The sequence below is a fragment of the Sus scrofa genome, chromosome 8 (genome assembly GCF_054392235.1).
Source record: "Sus scrofa isolate SSC_HxYL_T2T_F1_AM1 chromosome 8, Sscrofa_HxYL_maternal_Yorkshire_Landrace_v2.0, whole genome shotgun sequence".
In the NCBI taxonomy this organism is placed as follows: domain Eukaryota; kingdom Metazoa; phylum Chordata; class Mammalia; order Artiodactyla; family Suidae; genus Sus; species Sus scrofa.
Window position 1 is genome coordinate 14,699,612 of NC_139390.1, and position 23,304 is coordinate 14,722,915.

Consider the following 23,304-nt stretch of genomic DNA (forward strand, 5'->3'; position numbering starts at 1 on the left):
CCCTTAGGATCGCATGGCAAAAGCTGCAGCGGAGGGGCTGGCAGCGCTATTTATGAGCCCCGTTCAAAGCCGCGCTATCGTCATCCCCTCGCTGCAAACGACCATCTTCGAGCCTGGGTCACCTCTGGGTCCCTGGAGCTGGGGGCGGGGGCTGGGGAACCTCCTTCCATCACCAAACTTTGTCGGGGCGTGGGAGCAAGGACGCGAGCCCGTGCGCACGGGAACGCGCGCCCGCCGCCGCCTCAGCCTGGCGCTCGCAGCCGGGGCCTCACCTCTCCCCGGCGAGGTGCGGGCTCCCCGCCCGCAGCCAGTGGGCGGCGCCCGACCGCGCGGGGCGGGGCCGAGGGGGTGGGGGCTCCGCCGAGTATATAAAGCCGGCGCCGGCTTAACTTCTGACTTGGGGTTATTTATTTGGGGAGCGCGCGGACGGCGGAGGCTGGCGGCGGCAGTGGCTGCCGCAGACGTTGGTTAAAAAAAGGCGGCGGCGGCAGCGGCAGCGGCAGCGGCGGCAGCGGCGGCGAGTAATGGGAGCGCCGTGGCTCCCGGGCGCAGGCGGGAGCTGCCGAGCTTTCTGGGCAAGGCGGGAGTGCTGAGGAGAAAGGGGAGCGTCGAGGGCCCCGCAGCCCGCTCCCGAGGCGCGGGCCGGGTTTTTGTTCGGCTGCGCGGAGCGCCAGGCAGCCCGAACCAACAACTCCAGTTACAACAACAACCCACCTTCCAGCTGCCGAGCGAGAATAGGGCTGCTGCGTCCGTCCTATTGTTTAGACACTTGCCAGGAGCTCGGGAGTCCGCAGAGCCACATAGTCCCCGCTCCTGTCGCCGCCTTCCCTCTCCCCCTCATCACTCCCCAGAGAAGGAGGCGCGGAAAGCCGCCGGGAGAGGGGAAGGGGCTGGAAGGAGACCGGCTGCTCTGGACTGCGGCCGCCAAGTCAGGTGCAGCGCCCGGAGCCGGGCGGCGTCGCGACGTCGGCAGCAGGACCCTCACGGTGGCTGTGGGACTGGATTCAAAGCCTGGGAAAAGTTCCTGCACTTTGAGAAGGAGGACCCACTTGTGGGCAGCTGTTGGGGGGGAGACCTAGGGGCTGCGCCCACCCAAGAGCCCGGTCTTGTCTCTTCCACCTTTGCCATCAGGTGTCTGTTGCGGAGCTGCGGCGTATCCGGGAGACGAGAGGGGCTGACACACGCACGCACACAGGACTGCCGTTCACTGCATCTTGGGGTCTTTTAGGATCAGCAGATTCCACCGACCCAACTGCCACCTCGCCACCCTCCGGAACACCCCGGGAGGACCCAGGACGCGAACACCTCCAGCTTGGCCTTTCCACTCTTTGCGGTCGGCCTGCCAGCCATTCCCTGCTCAATCACAGCAAGAGCTCTCATCCTCAACTTGGCCTCTGGGATTTTCTCTGCCTGGGTTGTCACTAGTGGATATTCCTGCCTGCTGCGGCGGCCCGATTGCCCTTTTGTCTTTTCTGCGTGACCTCGGGGAAGGCCCTGGTGCGGAGCGTCGCCAAGGACGCCGGGCAGAAGGTGGAATTGCCCAGACGTCCTTCGGCGGAGTGCATGTGTGTTTGCAAACCGCCATCGGCTGTCGGTAGACGACGAGGTTCGGTCAGGGCTGCGGAGGAGCCGCAGGCTGTGGGGAGACCGCGTGAGTGAGACACGCCAGGAACCCCGCAGCGACGTCCCGCTCCCCCTAGGCTGCGCGCCAGCCGTGTGCGCCCCCGCACGCCATGTCCGGTAGTCCAGCGCGCTCCACTGCAGCCCCGCGGGGCCCCTGCGCCTTCTAGTTTTGGAGAGCCCACTTCGATCAAGGCCACCGTTCCTACTGAGCCTCCCTCCTCTGTCTCCTACCATCCCCACTGGAATTGGATTTGCTGAGGGGGTCCGTGGAATCCGAGTACTCCTGTTCCACGCGCAACCGGCCCCTGCATCTTCAGAATCTTCACTGCTGTTGGGAGTCCCAGGTCTTTTACTGGCAAGTTGATATCTGCGAGAATAGACGACGCGTGATCTCCTCCCCCGCTCCTCTGGGGTCTCCCGGTAGCCTTGACCAGGGCAGTTGATCTTAAAGTTGCCCAAGGAGCGCCTGCCGAGCTGGAGGAGGGTGAGGGGAGCTGAGAGGCGCGTACCTGTGTCAGCTCTACTGCTTTGAAAATTACTATTACTTTCGTATTATTTTGTGCACATTATCCGGACACTGGATTGCTAGCCTCGCGCTAGGCACTGGGCCTCAGGCGCAGCGTGGTTTGAGAGGAGCAGCGAGCTAAAAGAAACCCCCGGCGCCCACGAGCTAGGAGGCGGCGGGGGAAGATGCGCGGCGTCGGCTGGCAGACGCTGTCCCTGTCGCTGGGGTTAGTGCTGGCGATCCTGAAGGAGGTGACGCCGCAGGCGTGTCCGGCGCAGTGCTCCTGCTCCGGGAGCACAGTGGACTGTCACGGGCTGGCGCTGCGCAGTGTGCCCAGGAATATCCCCCGCAACACGGAGAGACTGTGAGTATGGGTTCTTCCTCCCCCTTCCTCCCCACCATCGCGGTCGCTCAGCCTATAGATTGGAGGGGTCATCGGCACAGTAGGAGGGGTGCTAAGGGTAGCCCTCACTAGCTTTCCAGAACGCGCATCCTGGGTTTGAACTCTCCGGGAGGGCGCTGCCCAGGGAGGGGCCACTGCCCAAAGGAGGGGCGGGCCCGCTGGCAGCTCTGCTTGGTCCCTTCCTCCCGCTCTAGACCCGCCACTCGCAGCCCTTTGCGGGCGAGTTCTCTGAGGCTGAGGAGGCGGGTAGATGGGCGACAAGTAGTCGCGGATGCCCAGAGCAAGGGAGACACGACTTTGTTCCTCGGACTCTGTAAACGGAGTCACCTTGCGGTTGGGAACTCTCACGGGTCGGTTCAGGGCTGAGTCCCTGCTCTTGTCACCGCGGGGTGGCGCGAAGAGGGGGGCTACCGGAGGTGGCATTCAAAAAAGAGTAACCTCAGCTCCTTGGCTTTGTGTTGTCCTCCTGGGGACGGAGGGAGAGGAGAAGGGGTCCTGGGGCGGCAGAATCCACCCGGGGGCACCTCTACAGGCCACAGAAGGAAAGATGCGCCGGGACGGCCGCAGCTCCCTCGGTGGCAGCGCTCCAACCCCCACGACTCTTCCCCCGCCTCCCACTTCCCCCGGGAGGAGGCGAAGGCGGCGGCGAGCCCCAAGGGACCTGCCCAGAGGGAGACTCTGGAGGAAGACCGCATCTTACCAACTAGGCGAAGTTAGGGCTGGCTCTCCAACCGGAACCAGCCAACTTAGGTCTGATCGTTTTGGTGACCCCCGCGGCCCTCCGCTGCCCCCTCCCCGGCCCTTCCTGCTGAGCCCCAGTGCCCCCTTTCCACCCTTCTGGCAGTTTCTGCATCCCTTCTCGTGGCAGCAGCTCCCCTTCCTTCCTCCCTTTGCGCTCTGCTGCCCGCAGATATCCCCGCCTCCCTGTCTCTACGAGTCTCTAATGAAGAAGTAATCGCAGACCCGGGGTTGACGGCCCACGCGCTCCTTGGGGCGCTTCCCGAGTTCAGGGAAGTGGAGCATGGAGGCCGTTCTCTTTGTGAACGCGGAGGCCGCCACCCCGCGCTGCCCGAGCGCCCGGGACGCGCTCCGCTCGCCGTCGCGCGTGGGTCCAGCGGGGCGAGGCAGCCGGGGCCAGCGCTCCCAGGTTGCGCTCCGCCAGCCTCTGCGCCCCGCCAGCCTCTGCGCCCTCGGGGTGTGAGCGTGGCAGGCCGTGGTGGGGACCCGCTCGGACTGGCACCTCTCCACCCGCGCGGCCCTCAGCGCTTGGAGTCGCTCTTCTTATCCAACCCATTGCCCTCGCCCTCAGTCTAAAGGCCTGAGTTGAGCCATCTCTTTCTTTGCAAATGGCTCCCCCATCCCGAGCCTCACTGGACCGCCCCCCGCTACTCCTTCTGCTCCCTCTTTCCCAGGCCCGCAGCGCTGGGCAATTTGGGGCCCTGTTAAGGGCGTCTTGTCAAAGTGTGATCTACCGAGTTTGTCTGCGATGGGGGGACGGGATTCGTGTTATGTCAAGTACCCCGAAGAAAAAGACCCCAGCCACTTTCGGAACAATTCTGTGGTGCTTTTTGCTCAGCACGGAAAGTGGGTTGAGGAGGAAGCAATGCAGAATTCTGTTTTAGCACTTATCATTTCATGCTCTTCCGAATAATTTAAAGTTTAAGCGCAAGAATGTCCTATTAAACAAAAAGGGAATAAATGCATTTAGGAGGATATCAAGTGAATTTTAGGTACTTGAAAAAAATTATCCTTATGAAGGATCTATAAAGAGTTATCAGAAAAGAGTTTACTTAGTGTTGGCTCTATAAAATTCTATCATGGACAACATAAACACATTAAATACGGTTTTGAAACATGATGTTTTAAAGTCAAGGTAAGGTTTACTTCCGTGAAGGAGAACATTTAAACCGCTGTAAAACCTGGTTTTACTTGAAATGATTGGAACCAGGGCAAGTTTAGATCTTGACCTGAGATTCCAGAAAAGGGGGTAGTGAAGGAAACGTGGTGCTGAAATCTGAACAAAAATGTCAGGGCCTGAATGCTCTCTCCCTTATTGCCTCAGCTAGTAGTTTTCACTTTACAGTCACGGCGAGGGGTGGGGTGGGGGGTCCCTGAGCTGCAAATGAAAAGTTTAGTTTTCATACAAACATACAATTGTTGGAAGGTAAATGCCTATAAATACAAGTCTTTGAAGTGCAGTTCTTTTGATGGTACTCTAACTTTATTCTTTGCTTTAGGAAGTTTAGCCACCGTGCCACCTAAGGATAGGGTTCTGAATTTTAAAATTTCTTCCTGAATAGTATTAGAAAATTGTGCATTTAACTTCCTGCAGGTTAACTTTTTGGGAGTATGCCAAACAATAATAGTAAATAGCTAAATACCTGTGAAATTAATATGCACATCCTTAGAAAAACAAAAAATTGGACACACTCCCATACACACAAGAGAACTTTTCTTGATAACATAATCACTTCATTTTCTTGTCATATGCCAGCAAGCATGGACTATGTAAGCTTGTTAAGGATCATTTAAAATTTTTTCTCTGAAAGACTACTTCCTTCTCTCTCTTTTTCTTTTACTTTGTAAACTACTTTAGTAATTGGAACTGATCTTTTATCTCAAAGATCTTATTTAGCTTACTTTTTTTGTTTGTTTAAGCAGGTATTGATAGAAATTAAATGGAACTTTCATATTCTTATTTATTTTCTCCTAGGGATTTGAATGGAAATAACATCACACGGATTACCAAGACAGATTTTGCTGGTCTTCGACACCTAAGAGTTCTGTAAGTATGTTCTGTGTTTTGGAGAATTTTCTTTTGTTTTTTAAGGTTGCGTATTTTGAATTGTTATTGATCTCATTGTTGAAAACTGTCACAATGACAGAAACATAAAAATTTAAAAGGTCTTGGTTTCTATTCTTTTTCACTTATCAGTACTACAATTTTTTTTAAAACCCTAGGCTTTTATTTTTAGGGTGGATGCAGGCCATGGAGACAGTGTTATGGAAATGACCTCAAATGTTAGCTATACCCTAAATGCCCTATGCATATAAAAATGTAGCATAATTGCTTTCACAATATGAGTAATGTGGGACATTTGTTATACTTTTAGGATTTCAGATTAACTAGGAAGAATTTAAGTGGGCCTGCATTTAATTATTGCTAATATAAAAAGGTTCAGACTTTTCTAGCAGAGAACATTTAAATGTAATTTCTAACATTAAAATCAGTTAATCCAGGTTTTCACAGAGTTTTTGGTGAAAATGTTTCTCTATAAAAATATGTTGGTCATATTTTGAATTGTTTTTTGTGTTTTATATCTTACCTTTTACAAAGTTGTCGCACTGTGATTACATCTTTAATGCTTTAAGTTAGTTATGAGTGAATCATCATTTAAGATTCAATGCAATGTAAAATTGTTTTTACCTACAGATTTGTAAATATTTACGTCATAGTAAACTTATACTTTTGATCATTGTGTGTTCACTGTTCATTTTTTAAAAACACTTTTTGGCCTTTATCAGTTCTTCTAAATTCTGACATTTATCCATCAGTGAATTGAAGTATATGTAGGAGGAATTATTGTGTATTGATTCTTGCAGTTAAGAACTCAGTGGAAAAGCAGCCATCACAACTGTAGTGTCATGGATTGCTCTGCAGAATATACTGTAGTTGAAGGTTCAGGACTTCGTCTAAATTTTGTGAGAAACCAAATTAGTATTTTTCCATGGAAGTTTTGGGATGTAGATGCTATTTTCCCTCCCTGGTTTTTCTCAAATATATCCTCATTAGATTTGATATCTCACACCAGAGCAATATTTAACTTTATAAACAGGTCAAGTTTTCAGTTGCTGAACTGAAATTTTTTCAGGTGCTGAGTGGTAACATTAAGACTCCTCTTATACTTTGCATTTCAGTCAGCTTATGGAGAATAAGATCAGCACCATTGAAAGAGGAGCGTTCCAGGATCTCAAAGAACTGGAGAGACTGTAAGTATTTTCAGTTCCAAACTTATGATGACATAACTGTATTTTTAAAAATACTCGAATTTCAAGGATTATCTCTTCAATTTCATGTCTTAGTTTTTGTAAGATTACAGAAACAAGAGGCTGAATAAGTGATTTTCAGACTAATTTACAATTAGAAACTGTAGAGTTTTTGCATAAATAGGATTAACTTGTAATAAAGTTGAAAAATACAGACTTTAACTTTCCTAGACATTTACTTCCTTGAGAACCATTGCTTTGGTACTTTAGTGATGTACATATTTTTCTTATTGTTCACCTAGTTTGTTTTATTTGCTTATGTAGGAAAAAAGGTGGTAATTTTATTTGCATTTATGGTGCATAATGGAAAACTTTTGCTAATGGGTGTTGTAGCTTCCATCCTGTTGCTGTGTGTATCATCAGTGACATTTGAAGAAATATTTAAAATTCTTAGTGATAGATTTGCTTTCTGATATTTAACACTTGTGAACATTGTTGATAATTGCTCTTCATAGTTTTATTTTGTTATTTTATGGTAACTTTTTAAATATTTTTTGCTGGTAAAAACATCTAAAGATTAGTAGAAATGGAAGTAAGAATTATGTTATCAAAGCATCTCACTTAACACTGATTCTTTTTTTCCAAGAAGATCAAATGTGGACTTCAGAATTTAAAATATATTTTTATTTTTGCATACACAGAATCTTATGAATTGATATATATTTCTTGAGGGCATTATTATTTCATGTCTACAGTGTATATCTACAAAAGACAAAATTTCTGTCTGAAGTAATTAGGATAAAATGCACACTTTGTAATTTTGAAATGTAAATTCCATGACTCATATGTCTTGATAATTTAAGTTTAGTGGCTTTGTATTTTTAAGGGCAAATAATAGCTCTATTAAAAGTAGCAGCAATTATTTTAATAAGTTTCCATGCCTACTTTAAGAGGCGCTCTAGGTAAAAATAAAAATTTTATTTAAAATAGTGAAATATGAAGTTCATTTTAGGCATAGCACATACTCAGATTCACTGGGCCCAAGGGCAAAAGTTAATTCTGTGTACCTATAAGTGCAAAAATGGCTTGTCAACTTCTAAGATATTTATAAATATAGGTTACATTTTTACAACCTCGAGTAAAATTAAACACACAAATATCAATTTATTTTGCTGTAAAATTGTATCCGTGATTAATATTACAATATAGGGAATATCATTGTGGAATGCAAAATAAATTTAAAACTACTGCTTAGAGCTAGTTTTGGGAAGGGGATAAAAATAAGGTAAATATTTGGTTAAGTTCATAACAAAGTTCACAAGTTCATAACCTATCTCTTAATATATAAAAATACCCGGAAAGTATTTATTCTTTAATATCTTTCATGAATAGCTAATTTCTGATGAGTATTTGGCAAAAGTATTTTTAATTTATCCATTAAAAAACTAAGTATGAATTTAATTTAAATGTTTGGAAAGATGGATAGATAATTTAAAGTTATCATTAAACATTAGTAGTTTTCCCATGAATAACTTTTAGTTCTTCACATGTATGTGTGTGTTTAGTATTCACATATATACGTGTTTCCATGTGAGACGTGTATATATGTCTATTTTTTCTTAAATGATTTCAACGTCATTGAAGGAATCTTAGCAGCTTTTCATGAATTCTCTATTTTGTTTATATGGTAGTTTTAAATATTTTAAGAATGACTGAGACAAAACACTTTTAATTTTTCAAACTACTTTGGATTATCTCTTTAACTTTCTTATTGAATAAATTAACTTTTCTAAAGATTATTAATCAGATGCCTTATGATCTCCAAGGGATTCAAGTTGCAAGAAGGTACTGTTTTTTGACTTTTGCTTCCCCTGGGAATGCCACTTCATCTCAGCACAACTTTTCTATTCTACTAAGATGCAGTCAGATGTTTCAGAGTGGGAGAAGGATTTGTAAATTTTCAGTGAAAACTAATATATATGCAGGACCTCTTTAAATCACCCCAGCTGTTGGCTGGGAGCAAATATTTCATATTTGTGAGGAAAAGCTGAGAAAATTCCTTTTGTTTACAACTGCCAAGGCCATCTGATGGAAGCACATTGTTATCTGACAGCCAATTCATCTCCTTGGGACTCTGGAATTCAAAACCATTTCTTAGGAACATTGCAGATACACTTTTCAAATATTTATTTTTTTTTTAAATACATTAAATGGCCAGCAGTTTTGCTTAAGAATGTGTTCAAGTTATTCTGGAACAAACTATTTTAAATTTTGTTCATTATATTAATTGAAAAATAAAAATTAGAAAAAGCTTCCCAGAAGGTTCTGCAATCGAATTGCCGTGGCCTTTATAATAATAGTATTATGGTATATATGCTTATTGCAGTAGGTGATGTCGTTAACATCACACAAATTGCCTTTTTTTTTTCCAAAAAGCTGCAGGAGACTGTAAGAAACATGAAGTAATCAATGAATTAACTTTTAAATAATTCCGTCTTGTGTGTGCTTACATGCTTTTTAACAATTTAGATGTGAATTCTAAATTCAAACTCCAAATTATGAAAAGGTGTATATATGCAGGTTAATGTTGTAAATGACAGTTAACAACAGTTATTATAACAACTTAATTTTCATTCCTTGTATGAAGAACACAAAATAAAAACATTAACTTTATTCCTGTGCAATTTATGGTTCTTAGGTTTTTTTTTTCATTTTAAAATGATAAAATCAAAATAATTCCAAGTGATATTGTGACTATTTCAAAATTATAGTTTTTTTCTTTTTCTTTACTTTACTTTCTTTGGTTTTTTTTTTTTTTTTTTAGGGCTGTACCCTGGGCATATGGAGGTTCCCAGGCTTGGGGTTGAATTGGAGCTACAGCTGCAGGCCTAAGCCACAGCAATGCCAGTTTCCAGCCATGTCTGCCACCTACACTGCAGCTCCTGGCAATGCTGGATCCTTAACCCACTGGGCGAGGGCAGGGATTGAACTGGCGTCCTCCTGGATACTAGTCAGGTGCATTACCACTGTGCCACAATGGGAACTCCTCTTTTTATTTTATATTGATAGTGTCTTTACTTGATCTAGAGAAAGAAGACATCTGAAAACAAAAGATAAGATCTGTGCCTTTTAGAAATCCAACTTTTAATCTCTAAGAAACAGGGTCATGTTATTAGGTTGAATTTAATTTTAGCATAGGGTGAGAAAATCATTATTAGTAAATCAGAGCATTATAGCTACAAAAGAAACAGTTTTTCCACTTCAAAGAATTGATGAAATACATGTCAAAATGTAAAGAAGTAGTTGGATATTAAAATCCTCTCTCGAAGTTCCCGTTGTGGCTCAGCAGTAACAAACCCGACTAGTAACCATGAGCATGTGGGTTCGATCCCTGGCCTCGCTCAGTAGGTTAAGGATCTGGCGTTGCTGTGGCTGTGGTGTAGGCCGGCAGCTGTAGCTGTAGACTCCACCTCTAGCCTGGAAGCTCCTTATGCCACCAGTGCAGCCCTAAAAAGCCAAAAAAAAAAAAAAAAAAATCCCCCCTCCCACCCTTTTGCCCTTCCCTTCTTTTCCTTTCATTCTCTTCTATGTATTGGTTGGAAAACAACATCAGATGATGTGATGATCAGAATGTGGTTATGGATCATTATAAAAGGAATATGTTTTAGTCATGCCTGCACACTCTGAGCACACAGAACTTCCTGTTATGACAGTTTGTCATTACACTCCCAGACCTAACATGTGCAGTGGCAGATCCCCATGGATGCTTCGTGTTGCCAGTAGTTCCTGCTTGTCTGGGATGAGAAAGAAGCTTTGAGAATGTGCCTCATATAGATTGTATTAACAGGTCTCATATTGTTTAATCTAATGTTCAAATGAAATCTAATGTAGTTAAGTGACTGGATATTCAGTGGAAATTAAGGGAAAACAAACTACAAGTAAACTTTAGTAAAGAATTGGAACATTTAGAAGTTCCCATTGTGGCGCAGCAGAAATGAATCCGACTAGGAACCATGAGGTTGTGGCGTGGATCCCTGGCCTCACTCAGTGGGTTAAGGATCCGGTGTTGCCATGAGCTGTGGTGTAGGTCTCAGACGCACCTCGGATCTGGTGTTGCTGTGGCTATGGTGTAGGCCAGTGGCCACAGTGCCTATTGGACCCTTAGCACCCTATTGGACCCTTGGCACCCTCCATATACCATGGGTGCGGCCCTAAAAAAGCAAAAAAAAAAGGGGGGGGAGAATTGGAACATTTAAGAATTAAACATCTTTATAGTTCTTGGAAGGTACCTGTGTATGTCTTTAATAAAGTCTATGCAAAATTATTAACTCAGGATTATCTTGGCTAGTGCATAATATGTTAGAAGGTTTAAAAAAACACACTGGGACCCAGAAATTTGGTGTGCTGGGGTAGAGGTCTGTTGTTCACTTATGAGATTAAGCTGCAGTCCTTAAAGATCAATTTTATGGCCTTTTAAAGAGACCCAGGCTGCTTCGGTACTTCACTACTGAAAATCATCTGCTCTTGGAAATTGCTTGATAACACCCAATACAAGAGTATGAGAACATTTTAAAAATTTTTTAAGGTTGTCCAAAAACTTGTCAGGGCATTTTGTTTTAAATGCAATGAAATTCTCCTAATGCAAAATAAAATGCATGTATGCCTAGGTTACATTAATGAGAACCTATAGCCTTCCGTGTAAACCTTGGATATTAGGTTTTCCATTAACTTCACACTCTCTATACTCTTACAATAAGAACATTGCAGAAGTGATAAAGGCGAGGGCTTGGACTGCTTTTTTCCCCCCTACCAATGAAGTGTAAAGGCATTCTTTTACAGCAGTACTGCTTTACACACTCTCAATTTTGGTGTCTTTGGATTTCAGAGTGCATTTTTTCCTATTAACTTTGTCATTGGATATTCATTTTTGCTTGAAAAAAGAATCCTGAAAATATTATTCTAATGAAGCTGTGCAAAACCTTATTCACGTAGCTATTTTAAAGTGTGTGTCAAGTAGATATAAAGACAATTCTCGTTTTAATTTAGAAACGTCTTTACAGTTAAGCCTAAATTTGACCACACACCACTCTGTCCTGAAAGGATATCCAAAAGGCACATGTATTTTTTGAAGATGGTGCAGCGCTAGTTCTCCTGACTTGCTGCATTCGCGTGTGACAGCCAGTGTGAGCCTTAGGAACTAGGGTGCTCTAGAATTTTTATTGTAGATGGCTACACATGAGTTCAAGTAGAGAATATGCTGTGGAACAGGTCTGAGGGAGGCTCCTCTTATCCCCTGTTCATTGAGGATATAGAGAATCCCTCTTCTGACTTACCCTGCAAGTTTACAGGCAACACATAACACATCCTTTTTCTTAAAGTGAAGGCAAGCTAACAGCGCTAATCTCCTTGGAAAAGAATGCCAGCTCATCTCAAAAGAATTGTGCTCTGGCATCTTTGCACCCAAGTTTAAAATCACAGCGGTTATTTTGTTGAGAAAAGAGTCTTTAAAGAACATATCAAACTCAGTAAAGAAGCTCAGTATGTACCTTGCATGAGATAAATCATGGACTTAGGTGATCAAGTGTGTATCCCCTTATCTGTGACATCCATTAAAGGTCACATTATTCTTGCCTGTTTATAAGTGATTTGAACTATTTCAAATTACATTTACTGACTCTGGTCTTATAAGGCTTTAATGCCAGTACACTGTTAGACGTTTAGCAGAACAGTGACTCTATCCGAGAGGGTTTCTCATGCAACGTTTTTTATGGGCTTTGGGAGTTGAACGATGGTGAGAAGGCCTGTTTGCTCTTTGTGGATCGTTTTATAAATTCTGAAGCAGCAAGGCTGTTTATTTTTCCCACATCTGTTTTGGGCTCATCCTTTGTGACAGTGTTTGCTGGATGCTGTGTCCTTTATACCTCCCCTTGAAATGAGTAGTTTAGTTTGCACTGTTACAATGTATTTGTGGAGGCAACGAATGTCAAATATTTTACATTGAACTCTGTCTTTTATTCCTGTTGGCTACCTTTCTAGTTGAATTATGCCTTCTAGACTGAATTACACAATTTTACATGGAATGAGAGACCTTTCTGCATGGATTTTACATATATGTATATTGCTCTTATCTGTTTTCAAAAGCAGTTTATATCTGCCAGACTGGAGGAAATATTGGTGAAAACACTTTCAGAATGAAAGTTTGATAACAATAGGGCTGATCTGTTTTAATGCAATTGGAATATTATTTTAAGGTCACATTTACAAAACATTATTTGACTGTCCTCTTGGCAGTAGCCTGTCCACCCTGGCTGTGGGTGGGATTCCAGCTCTCTGCTGCTGTTCTAAGTTCTGGGAAGGGGCATAGGTGCAGATGATCTAGACTCCACTCTGTAAAGGCACCTTGTACTTTTTTGTTGTTGTTGGATTTTTATTTTTTATTTTTTCCGTTATAGTTGATTTATAATGTTCTGTCGATTTCTACTGTACAGCAAAGTGACCCAGTCATAAATATTTATTCTTCTTCTCACATTATCCTTCATCATGTTCCATTACAAGTGACTGTATATAGTTCCCTGTGCTATACAGCAGGATCTCATTGCTTATCCACCCCAAATGCAATAGTTTGCATCTATTAACCCCAGACTCCAAGTCCATCCCACATCCTCCCCCTCCCTCTTGGCAACCACAAGTCTGTTCTCCAAGTTCATGAGATTTTTTTTCCTGAGGAAAGGTTCTTTTGTGCTGCATATTAGATTCCAGATATAAATGATATCATATGGTATTTGCCTTTTTCTTTCTGACTTCACTTAATATGAGAGGCTCTAGTTCCATCCATGTTGCTGCAAATGGCATTATTTTGTTCTTTTTGTGGCTGAGCAGTATTCCATTGTGCATATATACTCTGTCTTCTTAGTCCATTCATCTGTTGATGGACATTTAGGTTGTTTCCATGTCTTGGCTATTGTGAATAGTGCTGCAATGAACAGTGAACATACAGGTGCATGTATCTTTTTCAGTGAAAGTTTTGTCTGTATATATGCCCAAGAGTGGGATTGCTGGGTCATATGGTAGTTCTATGTATAGTTTTCTAAGGTACCTCCATATTGTTTTCCATAGTGGTTGTACCAATTTACATTCCCACCAACAGTGTAGAAGTGTTCCCTTTTCTCCACACTCTCTCCAGCATTTGTTATTTGTTGACTTGTTAATGATGGCCATTCTGACACTTATAATCAATTAATCTTTGACAAAGGAGGCTAGAATATAAGATGGGAAAAAGACAATCTTGTCAGCAAGTGGTGCTGGGAAACCTGGACAGCCACCGTGTAAATCAGTGAAACTGGAACACACCCTCACACCATGCACAAAAATAAACTCAGAATGGCTTAAAGACTTAAACGTAAGACAAGACACCATCAAACTCCCAGAGGAGAACATAGGCAAAACATTCTCTGACATCAACCATACAAATGTTTTCTTAGGTTAGTCTCCTAAGGCAACAGAAATAAAAGCAAAAATAAACCAATGGGACCTAATCAAACTGACAAGATTTTGCACAGCAAATGAATCTATTAAAAAAAAAAAAAAAAAGACAACCTACAGAATGGGTGAAAATGGCTTAATATCTAAATCATACAACCAACTTAATAGCAAAAAACCAACAACCCAATTGAAAAATGGGCAAAAGACCTGAATAGACATTTCTCCAAAGAAGATATACAGATAGCCAACAAGCACATGAAAAAATGCTCACCATCACTGATTATTAAAGAAATGCAAATCAAAATTACTATGAGGTACCACCTTGTACTTTTGTATGCTTCTGCCTGGTGTCTTATGGAACATCGACAAACATTCAGTTCTACTGGTGATTGTACTGTTGATTATGCTTTCTAAACAGATACAAACTTCTCTCCCTGGTTTTAAAATCAGAAATATTAGTTATGAGGGACTTCAGAAAACCCTTGGTTTAAATTCCATTATGAGATCCTGACCAAACTGCATCATCTTTTAAAACCACAATGTTTTCATCACTAAAACAGAGACATTTTATCTCATGTTGGTGGTACATGATTTGAAAAGATAAAGTACATCATTTCACAAAATGCTTAACATTTAAAGCATATAAATTATAAAATACATTATAATAATAGTTCTTTAAGTTGGCATTTAAAGAACTATTATTATATTTTAACATCTTTCTTGTTTTTCAAAAGCTGTTTAGGTATTATTTTCTTCTACTGAGCTAATAAAATATCTGTAATAAATTTTAGCTTTTCAGTATGCATATTGGGAGTTCCTATTGTGGCTCAGTGGTAATGAGCCCAACTAGTATCCATGAGGACATGGGTTTGATCTCTGGCCCTGCTCAGTGGGCTAAGGATCCACTATTGCTGGGAGGTCAGTGTAGGTCACAGCTTCAGCTCGGATCTGGTGTTGCTGTGGCAGTGACATAGGCTGGTGCCTCAGCTCCTATTTGACCCCTAGTCTGGGAACTTCCATATGCCCCAGGTGAGGCCCTAGAAAAACAATAAGTAAATAAATAAATAATGAATAAATTTCCATATCAACTGTCATTTTCATTCTGATTTTCTTCTTATAGCATATAATTAATAGAAGAGATTTGAAGAAGGTAAAAAACCTTCTCCAAATTGTTTTTCAGAGTATTTGTCATATTCTCTCTGAATATATAGAGAAATAGAAAAAAGTAAGGGGAATGGGAATTCCCATCTTGGCTCAGTAGAAATGAATCTGACTAGCATCCATGAGGATGCAGGTTCAATCCCTGGCTTCACTCAGTGGGTTAAGGATCTGGCATTGCCGTGAGCTGTGGTGTAGGTCACAGATACAGCTCAGATCTGGCATTGCTGTGGCGTAGGCCAGCGGCTATAGCTCCGATTCCACCCCTAGCCTGGGAACCTCCATATGCTGCAGGTGTGGCCCTGAAAAAAAAAAACAAGGGGAGTGAAGAGGAGGCAACACTTTTATTAATGTTTTGACCTTACTACCATGGACTATAAAGGGTGAAAATACTGCCGAAAATATAAAATTTATCTAATACCAACTAAATGTTAAAATATTTTACTTTAAAAATGTTGGAATAGGAGTTCCTATCTTGGCTCAGTGGTTAACAAATCTGACTAGGAACCATGAGGTTGTGGGTTTGATCCCTGGCCTTGCTCAGTGGGTTAAGGATCTGGCATTGCCGTGAGCTGTGGTGTGGATCACAGACACGACTCGGACCTGGCGTTGCTGTGGCTGTGGCGTAGGCTGGCAGCTACAGCTCCGATTTGACCCTCAGTCTGGGAACCTCCACGTGTTGTGGGTGTGGCCTTAGAATAGGCAAAAAGACAAAAAAAAAAAAGTTAGAATAAAAGACAAGTGGAAATTTACCTGAGAAGAAGACAATTACGTGTGAGAAACAGGAGACTGTGAAAGATAGACCTTTTAAGGCAGCTTTTAATCAAATTTGTTACAGACCAGTTGCCTTGTAAGTACCTTGCATTTACAATGACAGGTAAATATGAGACATACATTTTTTACTAGCTTTGGTAAAATTGTATTCATTTTACATTTTGGACTGAGGTGAAGGTTGCAAATATTAACTGAATTGAGGTGAAAGCTGAGATGTAATATTTGTCTAGCAATGAACAAGTTACAGGAGGAGGCAGCAGATAATAATACATGTCAGTAAACTTAGGCTGCCCTTCAAGTTGAGGTTGTTAGGAATCAGCATTTCAGAGGCCAGGGGTGTTTGGTGTGATACAGAAAGATCCTTCGCCCCACCGAAGGTCACACTCAAAATTAACCCATAGCGGATGGGAGACACTTACTGGGATTTCTCTCCTCTTTATCTTAAAAAAATGTGTCTCAGAGACACACATTATGGCCTTTCTGAAACCACGAATTTCCATCTAGAGAATTTTCAGTCAGCCCTGAGATCTTGTGGGCAGACTCCATCCATCTGGTGATGACACAGGACCTGGATATCACTAAATCTCTGTTATCTGTCCTTCCACACAATTGATCATCCTTGCTGGGAACAATTGGTAATTGACCCCCCTGTTCTGCTTAATGCAGCTGAGTTATGTTGGTTCCCATAAATCCTCCTCTAAGATGCACAGATTTTCCTACGTGCTGTTTATCTGTTCTTAGACGATCAGGTTTTAACTTTAACAAATTCATCCTAATTATTATTAGGACACTCTCCTCTTCGAGCCACTAGGAACTATTCTATGGTCTTATAAGAAGTTAGATTACTTTTCCTCCAGCTCTATTTAGAAACGGCTATGCATCTTTATAATCTTTAACTTAATTCCAGCTTTTAAAAAAATCCTCTTTAGTTTAAATATTTAATTTCTAGTCATTGTACAGAAACTCGGATTTCAGTCTTTTTTCCTTCACCGAATGTTTTGGAAGAGTTTCACTTTTTATTTTAATGTTTGTGTTTCCCTTTATTCTTAGTACTGATGGAAGGGGTAATAGAAGAACAGGAGTCAAAAATGTACGGATAGTCTTTTAAAGAAAAAAAATAAAATCATACTATTTTTCCATGCATCTTACCATGTTACCTGTTTTTTTAAGTGTAGTTGATTTACAGTGTGCCAATTTCTACTGTACAGCAAAGTGACCCAGTCATACATATGCACACATTCTTTTTTTTTTTTAATGTTCTTTTCCATCATGTTCTATCCCAGGAGACTGCATATAGTTCCCTGTGCTACACACCAGGACCTTATTGTCAGTCCATTTCAAAATGTAATAGTTTTCATCTGTTAACCCCAAACTCCCAGTCCATCCCACTCCCTCCCCCGTCCCCTTGGCAACCACAAGTCTGTTCTCTATGCCCATGAGTCTCTTTCTGTTTTGTAGATAAGTTCATTTTGTGCCATATTTTAAATTCCGCATATAAGTGATATCATATGGTATTTGCCTTTCTCTTTATGACTTAGTTCACTTAGTATAATAATCCCTAGTTTGTCCGTATTGCTGCAGATGGCATTATTTTTTTCTTTTTATTGCTGAGTTGTATTCCACTGCATGTATGTACCACATCTTCTTAATCTAGTCATCTGTTGATGGACTTTTAGGTCGTTTCCATACCTTGGCTATTGTGAATAGTGCTGAAGTGAACGCAGGGATGCATGGATCTTTCTGAAATATAGTTTTGTCTGGATACACGCCCAGGAATAGGATTACTGGATCATATGGTAGTTTTTTATATTTAGTTTTCTGTGAAACTTCCATACTATATTCCATAGTTGTTGTACCAATGAACATTCCCACGAACCATGTAGGAGAGTTCCCTTTTCTGCACAACCTCTCCAGCATTTGTTATTTGTAGACTTATTAGTGATGGTCATTCTGACCAGTATGAGGTGGTGCCTCACTGCAGTTTTGATTTGCATTTCTCTAATAGTGATGTTAAGCATCTTTTTCACGTGCCTACTGGCCATTTGTATGTCTTCTTTGGAGAAAGGTCTGTTTAGGTCTTCTGCCCGTGTTTCAACTGGATTGTTTTTTTTGTTGTTGTTGTTGTTGTTAACTTATATGAGTTTTTCTTTTTTTGTATATTTTGGAGATTAAGCCTTTGTCGGTTGCATCATTTGCAACTATTTTCTCCCGTTCCATAGACTGTCTGTTTGGTTTTGTTTTTTTATGGTTTCCTTTGTCGTGCAAAAAGCTGATAAGTTTAATTAGGTCCCATTTTTTTATTTTTGTTTTTATTTCTATTGCTTTGGGAGTCCGACCTAATAAAACATTTGTACAGTTTATGTCAGACAATCACATTACCCATTATCTACCTTTTTTGGTATGGTACTACATTGTCTTATTCACATGGATGGTTTAGACACAGTAAGGTCATTCGTAGTAATTTTCATGAAATAGTGGTAAATTACTTGAATCCTGATAAAAATATTTTATACGTATTCTCATTCTTTCTCTCAACTTTAGGTATTTTAAATATATCTTTAAAATAGTGAGCTGACTATAAAACTAGTTTTCTTTTTAATGAAATTTGGTATTTTATTTTCAGGTGATTCATTCATAGATACTGAAGAAGTGGGCTATATAAAACTCTGTTTTTCCCCCTCAAAAAGAGGATGAAAAGGAAAGTTCAGGATTACATCATTTTGATTTATCGTTTAGCAATGTTTAGAGTGTGTCTCTTAGAAAGCAGTGATTCAGAGGGTATGTTCTGGAGTCGCCCCACCTGAATTCGAATTCTAGCTTCATAGTTTCTTTGAGTTGTATGCCTCCCTCCAGAATGGCAATAATAATAGCACCTACTCATGGGGTAGAATGAATGAGATAATTTATGTGAGAATGAATAGGATAATTCATGGAACCTCTCACAACAGTGACTATCACCTAGTAAGCTTAATATATGTTAGTTATTACTTTGGGAATGAATTAAGTACCACTGAGAATATGAACAAAAATTGAGAAAATACACTGACTACACCCTATCCAAATTACCTGCTTTCTTACAATATGTGAAACGATACAATGTAGACCCATTCACAAGAAATCCAGTAGAAGGGAGTTCCTGTTGTGGCTCAGTGGTAAATGAATCCGACTAGGAACCATGAGGTTGTGGGTTCAATCCCTGGCCTTGCTCAGTGGGTTAGGGATCTGGCGTTGCTGTGAGCTGTGTTGTAGGTTGCAGATGTGGCTCGGATCCCACGTTGCTGTGGCTGTGGTGTAGGCCGGTGGCTACAGCTCCGATTAGACCCCTAGCTTGGGAACCTCCATATGCCGCGGGAGAGGGCCTAGAAAAGGCAAAAAGACAAAAAAAAAAAAAAAAAAAAAAAAAAAAAGAAAGAAAGAAAAGAAATCTAGTAGAAGCTCTCAGTCATTTAGATATCTGAATATGTTTCAACACATCAAATGCTTTCCAATTTCTAAATGGCACGGCTGGGGGAGGTGGAAGCAGGGAAAGGAGGCTGTGTAGGGCACACAAAATCAGGTTTGGTGATGGGATCCTAGTTATCTGGAGGGGGAGTAAAACCTAAGGCAGTTTCCTTAGGGAGCATGCCTGGAGAAAGTTGGCGGAACATAAAATGCAAATGCTAGGGTTTGGCTGAACTGTATCAAAATGCAAAGAACAGTTTGTTCTCATTCAGCACTTCCTAAGAACCTGACAAGTGCAAGGGAAGAAGGAAGGGGATACATAGGTAGGACTTTTGCCCTCGAAGAGCTTAACAGCCTAGTGGGAATAAGACCAGTACGTGACTAAATATAATACAGTGTGAGGGACTCGACTGGTACCGGGATAAGGGGGCACAGGCAAGGGAGGAACCAACTTGATGTAGGAGAATCAGAACATTACACAGAGGATGTAAGAAAGCATCCCTTGGAGAAAGGGAAAGGCTCCATACAGAGAGTTGCCTGAAGGACCGTGCGTGTTTTGGCTGGAGAATCCTGGATGATGTTTATTAGTGCATTTGGATCAGATGATGAAAGCACATCTCTGTCATTTTGAAAACTGGGATCGGCTCTTTGGACAATGGGGAGTCTTCCCTAGAAGAATTCTCATGGCCGCTCTTGTGAATATCTGTAATCTGTTTTTTTGGACACAAAGGTAACAAAGTCATAATTAAGTTCTATTTTCTTGAAATTGTATAGCAGTAGAATCTGAAAGTACTCTTTCCTCAGAGTTATGATCGGCAAAAAAAAAAAAAATAAAAGCTTTTGGTTTCACTTTAAATTTGACCTTTATTCATAATTTTATGCTGTATTCATAAAAAGTAGTGTAAGTAAAAAGTAAGCCCACCTTTTCACTGCAAATTTTACTATTTTCCCTCTAATTGTCTGCATATACATTTTTATGAACATGCATTTTTTAAGTGCTTAGATTTTTTTCTGTAAATGATCAACTTCTTAATAATATAAGTTGTGTAACAAAAGTCACACTTATCATCCTCTCCTCATGGCATTTTAGAGCTAGACAGGTTCTGAGGTTCACCTGGTCCAATTTTTCATCTAATATAGGATTTGTCTTTGTTCCATCTGTTGCAGAAAAAAAAAAAAAAAGCGTATGGGCTCTGGTTGAATGTATGTGCAGTAAGAATTTGAGGGTTTCTTACAGCTGATTATTCCATGTCTCTACATCTTTTATACTTTGAAAGATCATCTTTATGATATACTTTCTTAAGACGAGTGCCATTTCTTAATGACTAGTGCCACTGCTGCCCTCCAGATACTAAAGTGTAATGCTGCTCCCATTGATGACCGTTTACAAGTGTCAAGATTGATGTGCCCTCTTTTCCTGTCCCCATAACCTTCTTTAAGACAAGAAACACTTCAAGGAGTTCCCATCGTGGCTCAGTGGTTAACGAATCCGACTAGGAACCATGAGGTTGCGGGTTCGATCCCTGGCCTTGCTCAGTGGGTTAAGGATCCAGCATTGCCGAGAGTTGTGGTGTAGGTTGCAGACTTGACTCGGATCCCACGTTGCTGTGGCTCTGGCGTAGGCCGGTGGCTACAGCTCAGATTAGACCCCTAGCCTGGGAACCTCCGTATGCCGCAGGAGTGGCTCATGTAGAAGGCCAAAAGACCAAAAAAAAAAAAAAGAAACACTTCAACTTTCTTCAGCGTGACATTCATTTCCGGACATCTTTACCCTCTTGTAGAGTTCTAGCAGTTTATACATCATTTAAATGTGTATTCTGCTTCAGCTTGCCATCATTTTATTTAAATTTTGGAAAAATGGAGAGGTCGACATTTATTTTTTACTGAAATGTTAAAGTGGACACTTAAAATGAATGGCATTAGGGGTATTGGTCCATAGAGGCTAGAATGTGTCACTCTTTAGCTAGTGTTCATAGGCCAAAAGAGCTTAGTTACATAGCACCAGGGTTTCCCTTGAATTAGAGTTGCAATCAGATTCTTTTCTAAAATATTTAAAACACCCCAATATCAGTTAAACATTAAAAGAATTACTTAAACATTTTTGCCGTCACTGTTAGTTATAACTCAGCCTTACTCAGTTAAGAGTCAAGAACTGTGGGTTGCAGTTTTCTTCTGATTTTTGCCTAGAGGGACAAATCATACTGATGCTTTCGCACACATTTTTCTGAAACTAAATGAAAAGTGGAAAAAAAATATGAAATTTCCATCTCCCCTCAGTGCCTTGGCTGAAAATTTAGGTCATTTTGAAACAGCATATAAATTATTTTAGGGCACCATTTAATATAGTATTTCTGCTGTACGTTGAATTTGCCTAACCTTGACACCGGAGTCTGAGTCCAGAAATTCTTTTTTATTGCGTCTGTACTGGTTGACTGATGTTGCATGGGATGTGCATTTAGAGTTCAGGCCCCAGTAATCATCATCGGGGTAAGCCTAATGGAAAGTTGCCTTAAAGAGTCCTGTAACAAAAGATGTAACCAACTTTTGATTTGCAATGCTCGGATTCTCCTGAATGTCATTTCATCCTTACCTGAAATACAGGATGAGGCATGACACGACCCAATCACAGACTCTTTGTCGGGTTCTTTCTGTGTAACGTGTGCTTTATTTTTGTTTTTCTCGAAAGGCGTTTAAACAGAAATCACCTTCAGCTGTTTCCTGAGTTGCTGTTTCTTGGGACTTCGAAGCTCTACAGGCTGTAAGTAGACAGAAATAGTTATTGTTGCTTTGGGTAGTATCTTGTGTTTTATTAAATGTATTTTTGGACCTGTTTCCTTGTGCTTTCCTGGAATCTCTTCACCAGTAGATTAATGGATTAAAAGTTTGCCTTTCTTTCTTTCTGTCTTTCTTTTCGGTTTTGGAAATTTATGATTGGTTTTCCAGTGGTTCCGTTTCTTTTATTTCGTTAGCATTTACTGGTTCGTGGATGTGTTATTGCAATTGTATTATTCTTTTCTGGTCCTGATGGAGAGATGTACCTAACTTCTTTCTGGAAACTTTTGATTACGTTTTGAAAGGAAAGGTAGCCTTTTCAGAGGAAGTTGGCAGTGTTTTCTTATAAAGTTGGGGTTCTTCATGTCAGCTTTTTTGATATTGTTTCTGCGCTCAAGTAGGGTTTATTAGTCTGGAAATATTATTATAAGGTATTTAAGGAGGGCTGTAAATTTCCTCTTAAATGTTCCTTTCAAAGCCAGGATTCCAAACTCTGCAATATGAATGACTGTAAGGGTTTCATATCAAATACGTCATCGACTGTTAACGGAAGTACTTCTTTGGAAGGAACATAATGTAAGTTTTAGGCAGAATTAGTTTTTCCTCCCTGGGAATGCTTGTTTGCTGACCTAATGTGCAATAGTGAAAACACATTTTCAAAGCTTTTAAAATTAGATTTTCAGCTGTATGAATAATTTTGTGCAGATGGGAGATAAGCTACAAAGTGCTGGGAAAATAAATAGCAATGATTATTGATGTTCGTGGATGTCATGAAAACATTATTGAGATATATAGAATATATTGCTGAGCTTGGCTCCCACCTGGAGAGTGGGGAAGTCCCCTGTGGTCATGCTTGTGGAAAAAAGCAAGGAGATTGCTTTTCGTCTGTACTTGACTTTGTAGCCAAGCCTTTGTAGCCTGCTTGTTCCATATTGTTGTCAATTAGAGAAGTAGAAAGGCTCTCTTCCCACAGCCCTCCCCTGCATTGTATCTCTGTTAGGATGTGTGCTAGGTCTTCCAGACACCTTAGTTCACTGTACAGAGAATTTTCCGGGTAGTCAAAGGTGTAGCCAGCTACACACCAGGTCTTCATTCTAGAGTCTGTCCTGCCTGATTCTGTTCCTCGAAGGCCTAGCAGTGTTTCTCCTCTGTTTTGCAT

General features: G+C 41.5%; 1 protein-coding gene across 4 annotated transcripts in view; it reads left to right on the forward strand.

The window, feature by feature from the left end:
• The first annotated feature begins 394 nt into the window (after positions 1–394).
• The window catches only part of SLIT2 (slit guidance ligand 2), a 384,281-nt gene continuing 361,371 nt past the window's right edge, over positions 395–23,304 (forward strand). For all 4 annotated transcript variants that reach the window (XM_084971629.1, XM_084971630.1, XM_084971633.1 and 1 more), the window contains exons 1-4: positions 395–2,492; positions 5,245–5,316; positions 6,450–6,521; positions 22,060–22,131. In XM_084971629.1, the coding sequence (XP_084827755.1) occupies positions 2,314–2,492; positions 5,245–5,316; positions 6,450–6,521; positions 22,060–22,131 (395 nt within the window). In that variant the 5' untranslated portion in view covers positions 395–2,313. The remainder of the gene's footprint in view (positions 2,493–5,244; positions 5,317–6,449; positions 6,522–22,059; positions 22,132–23,304) is intronic.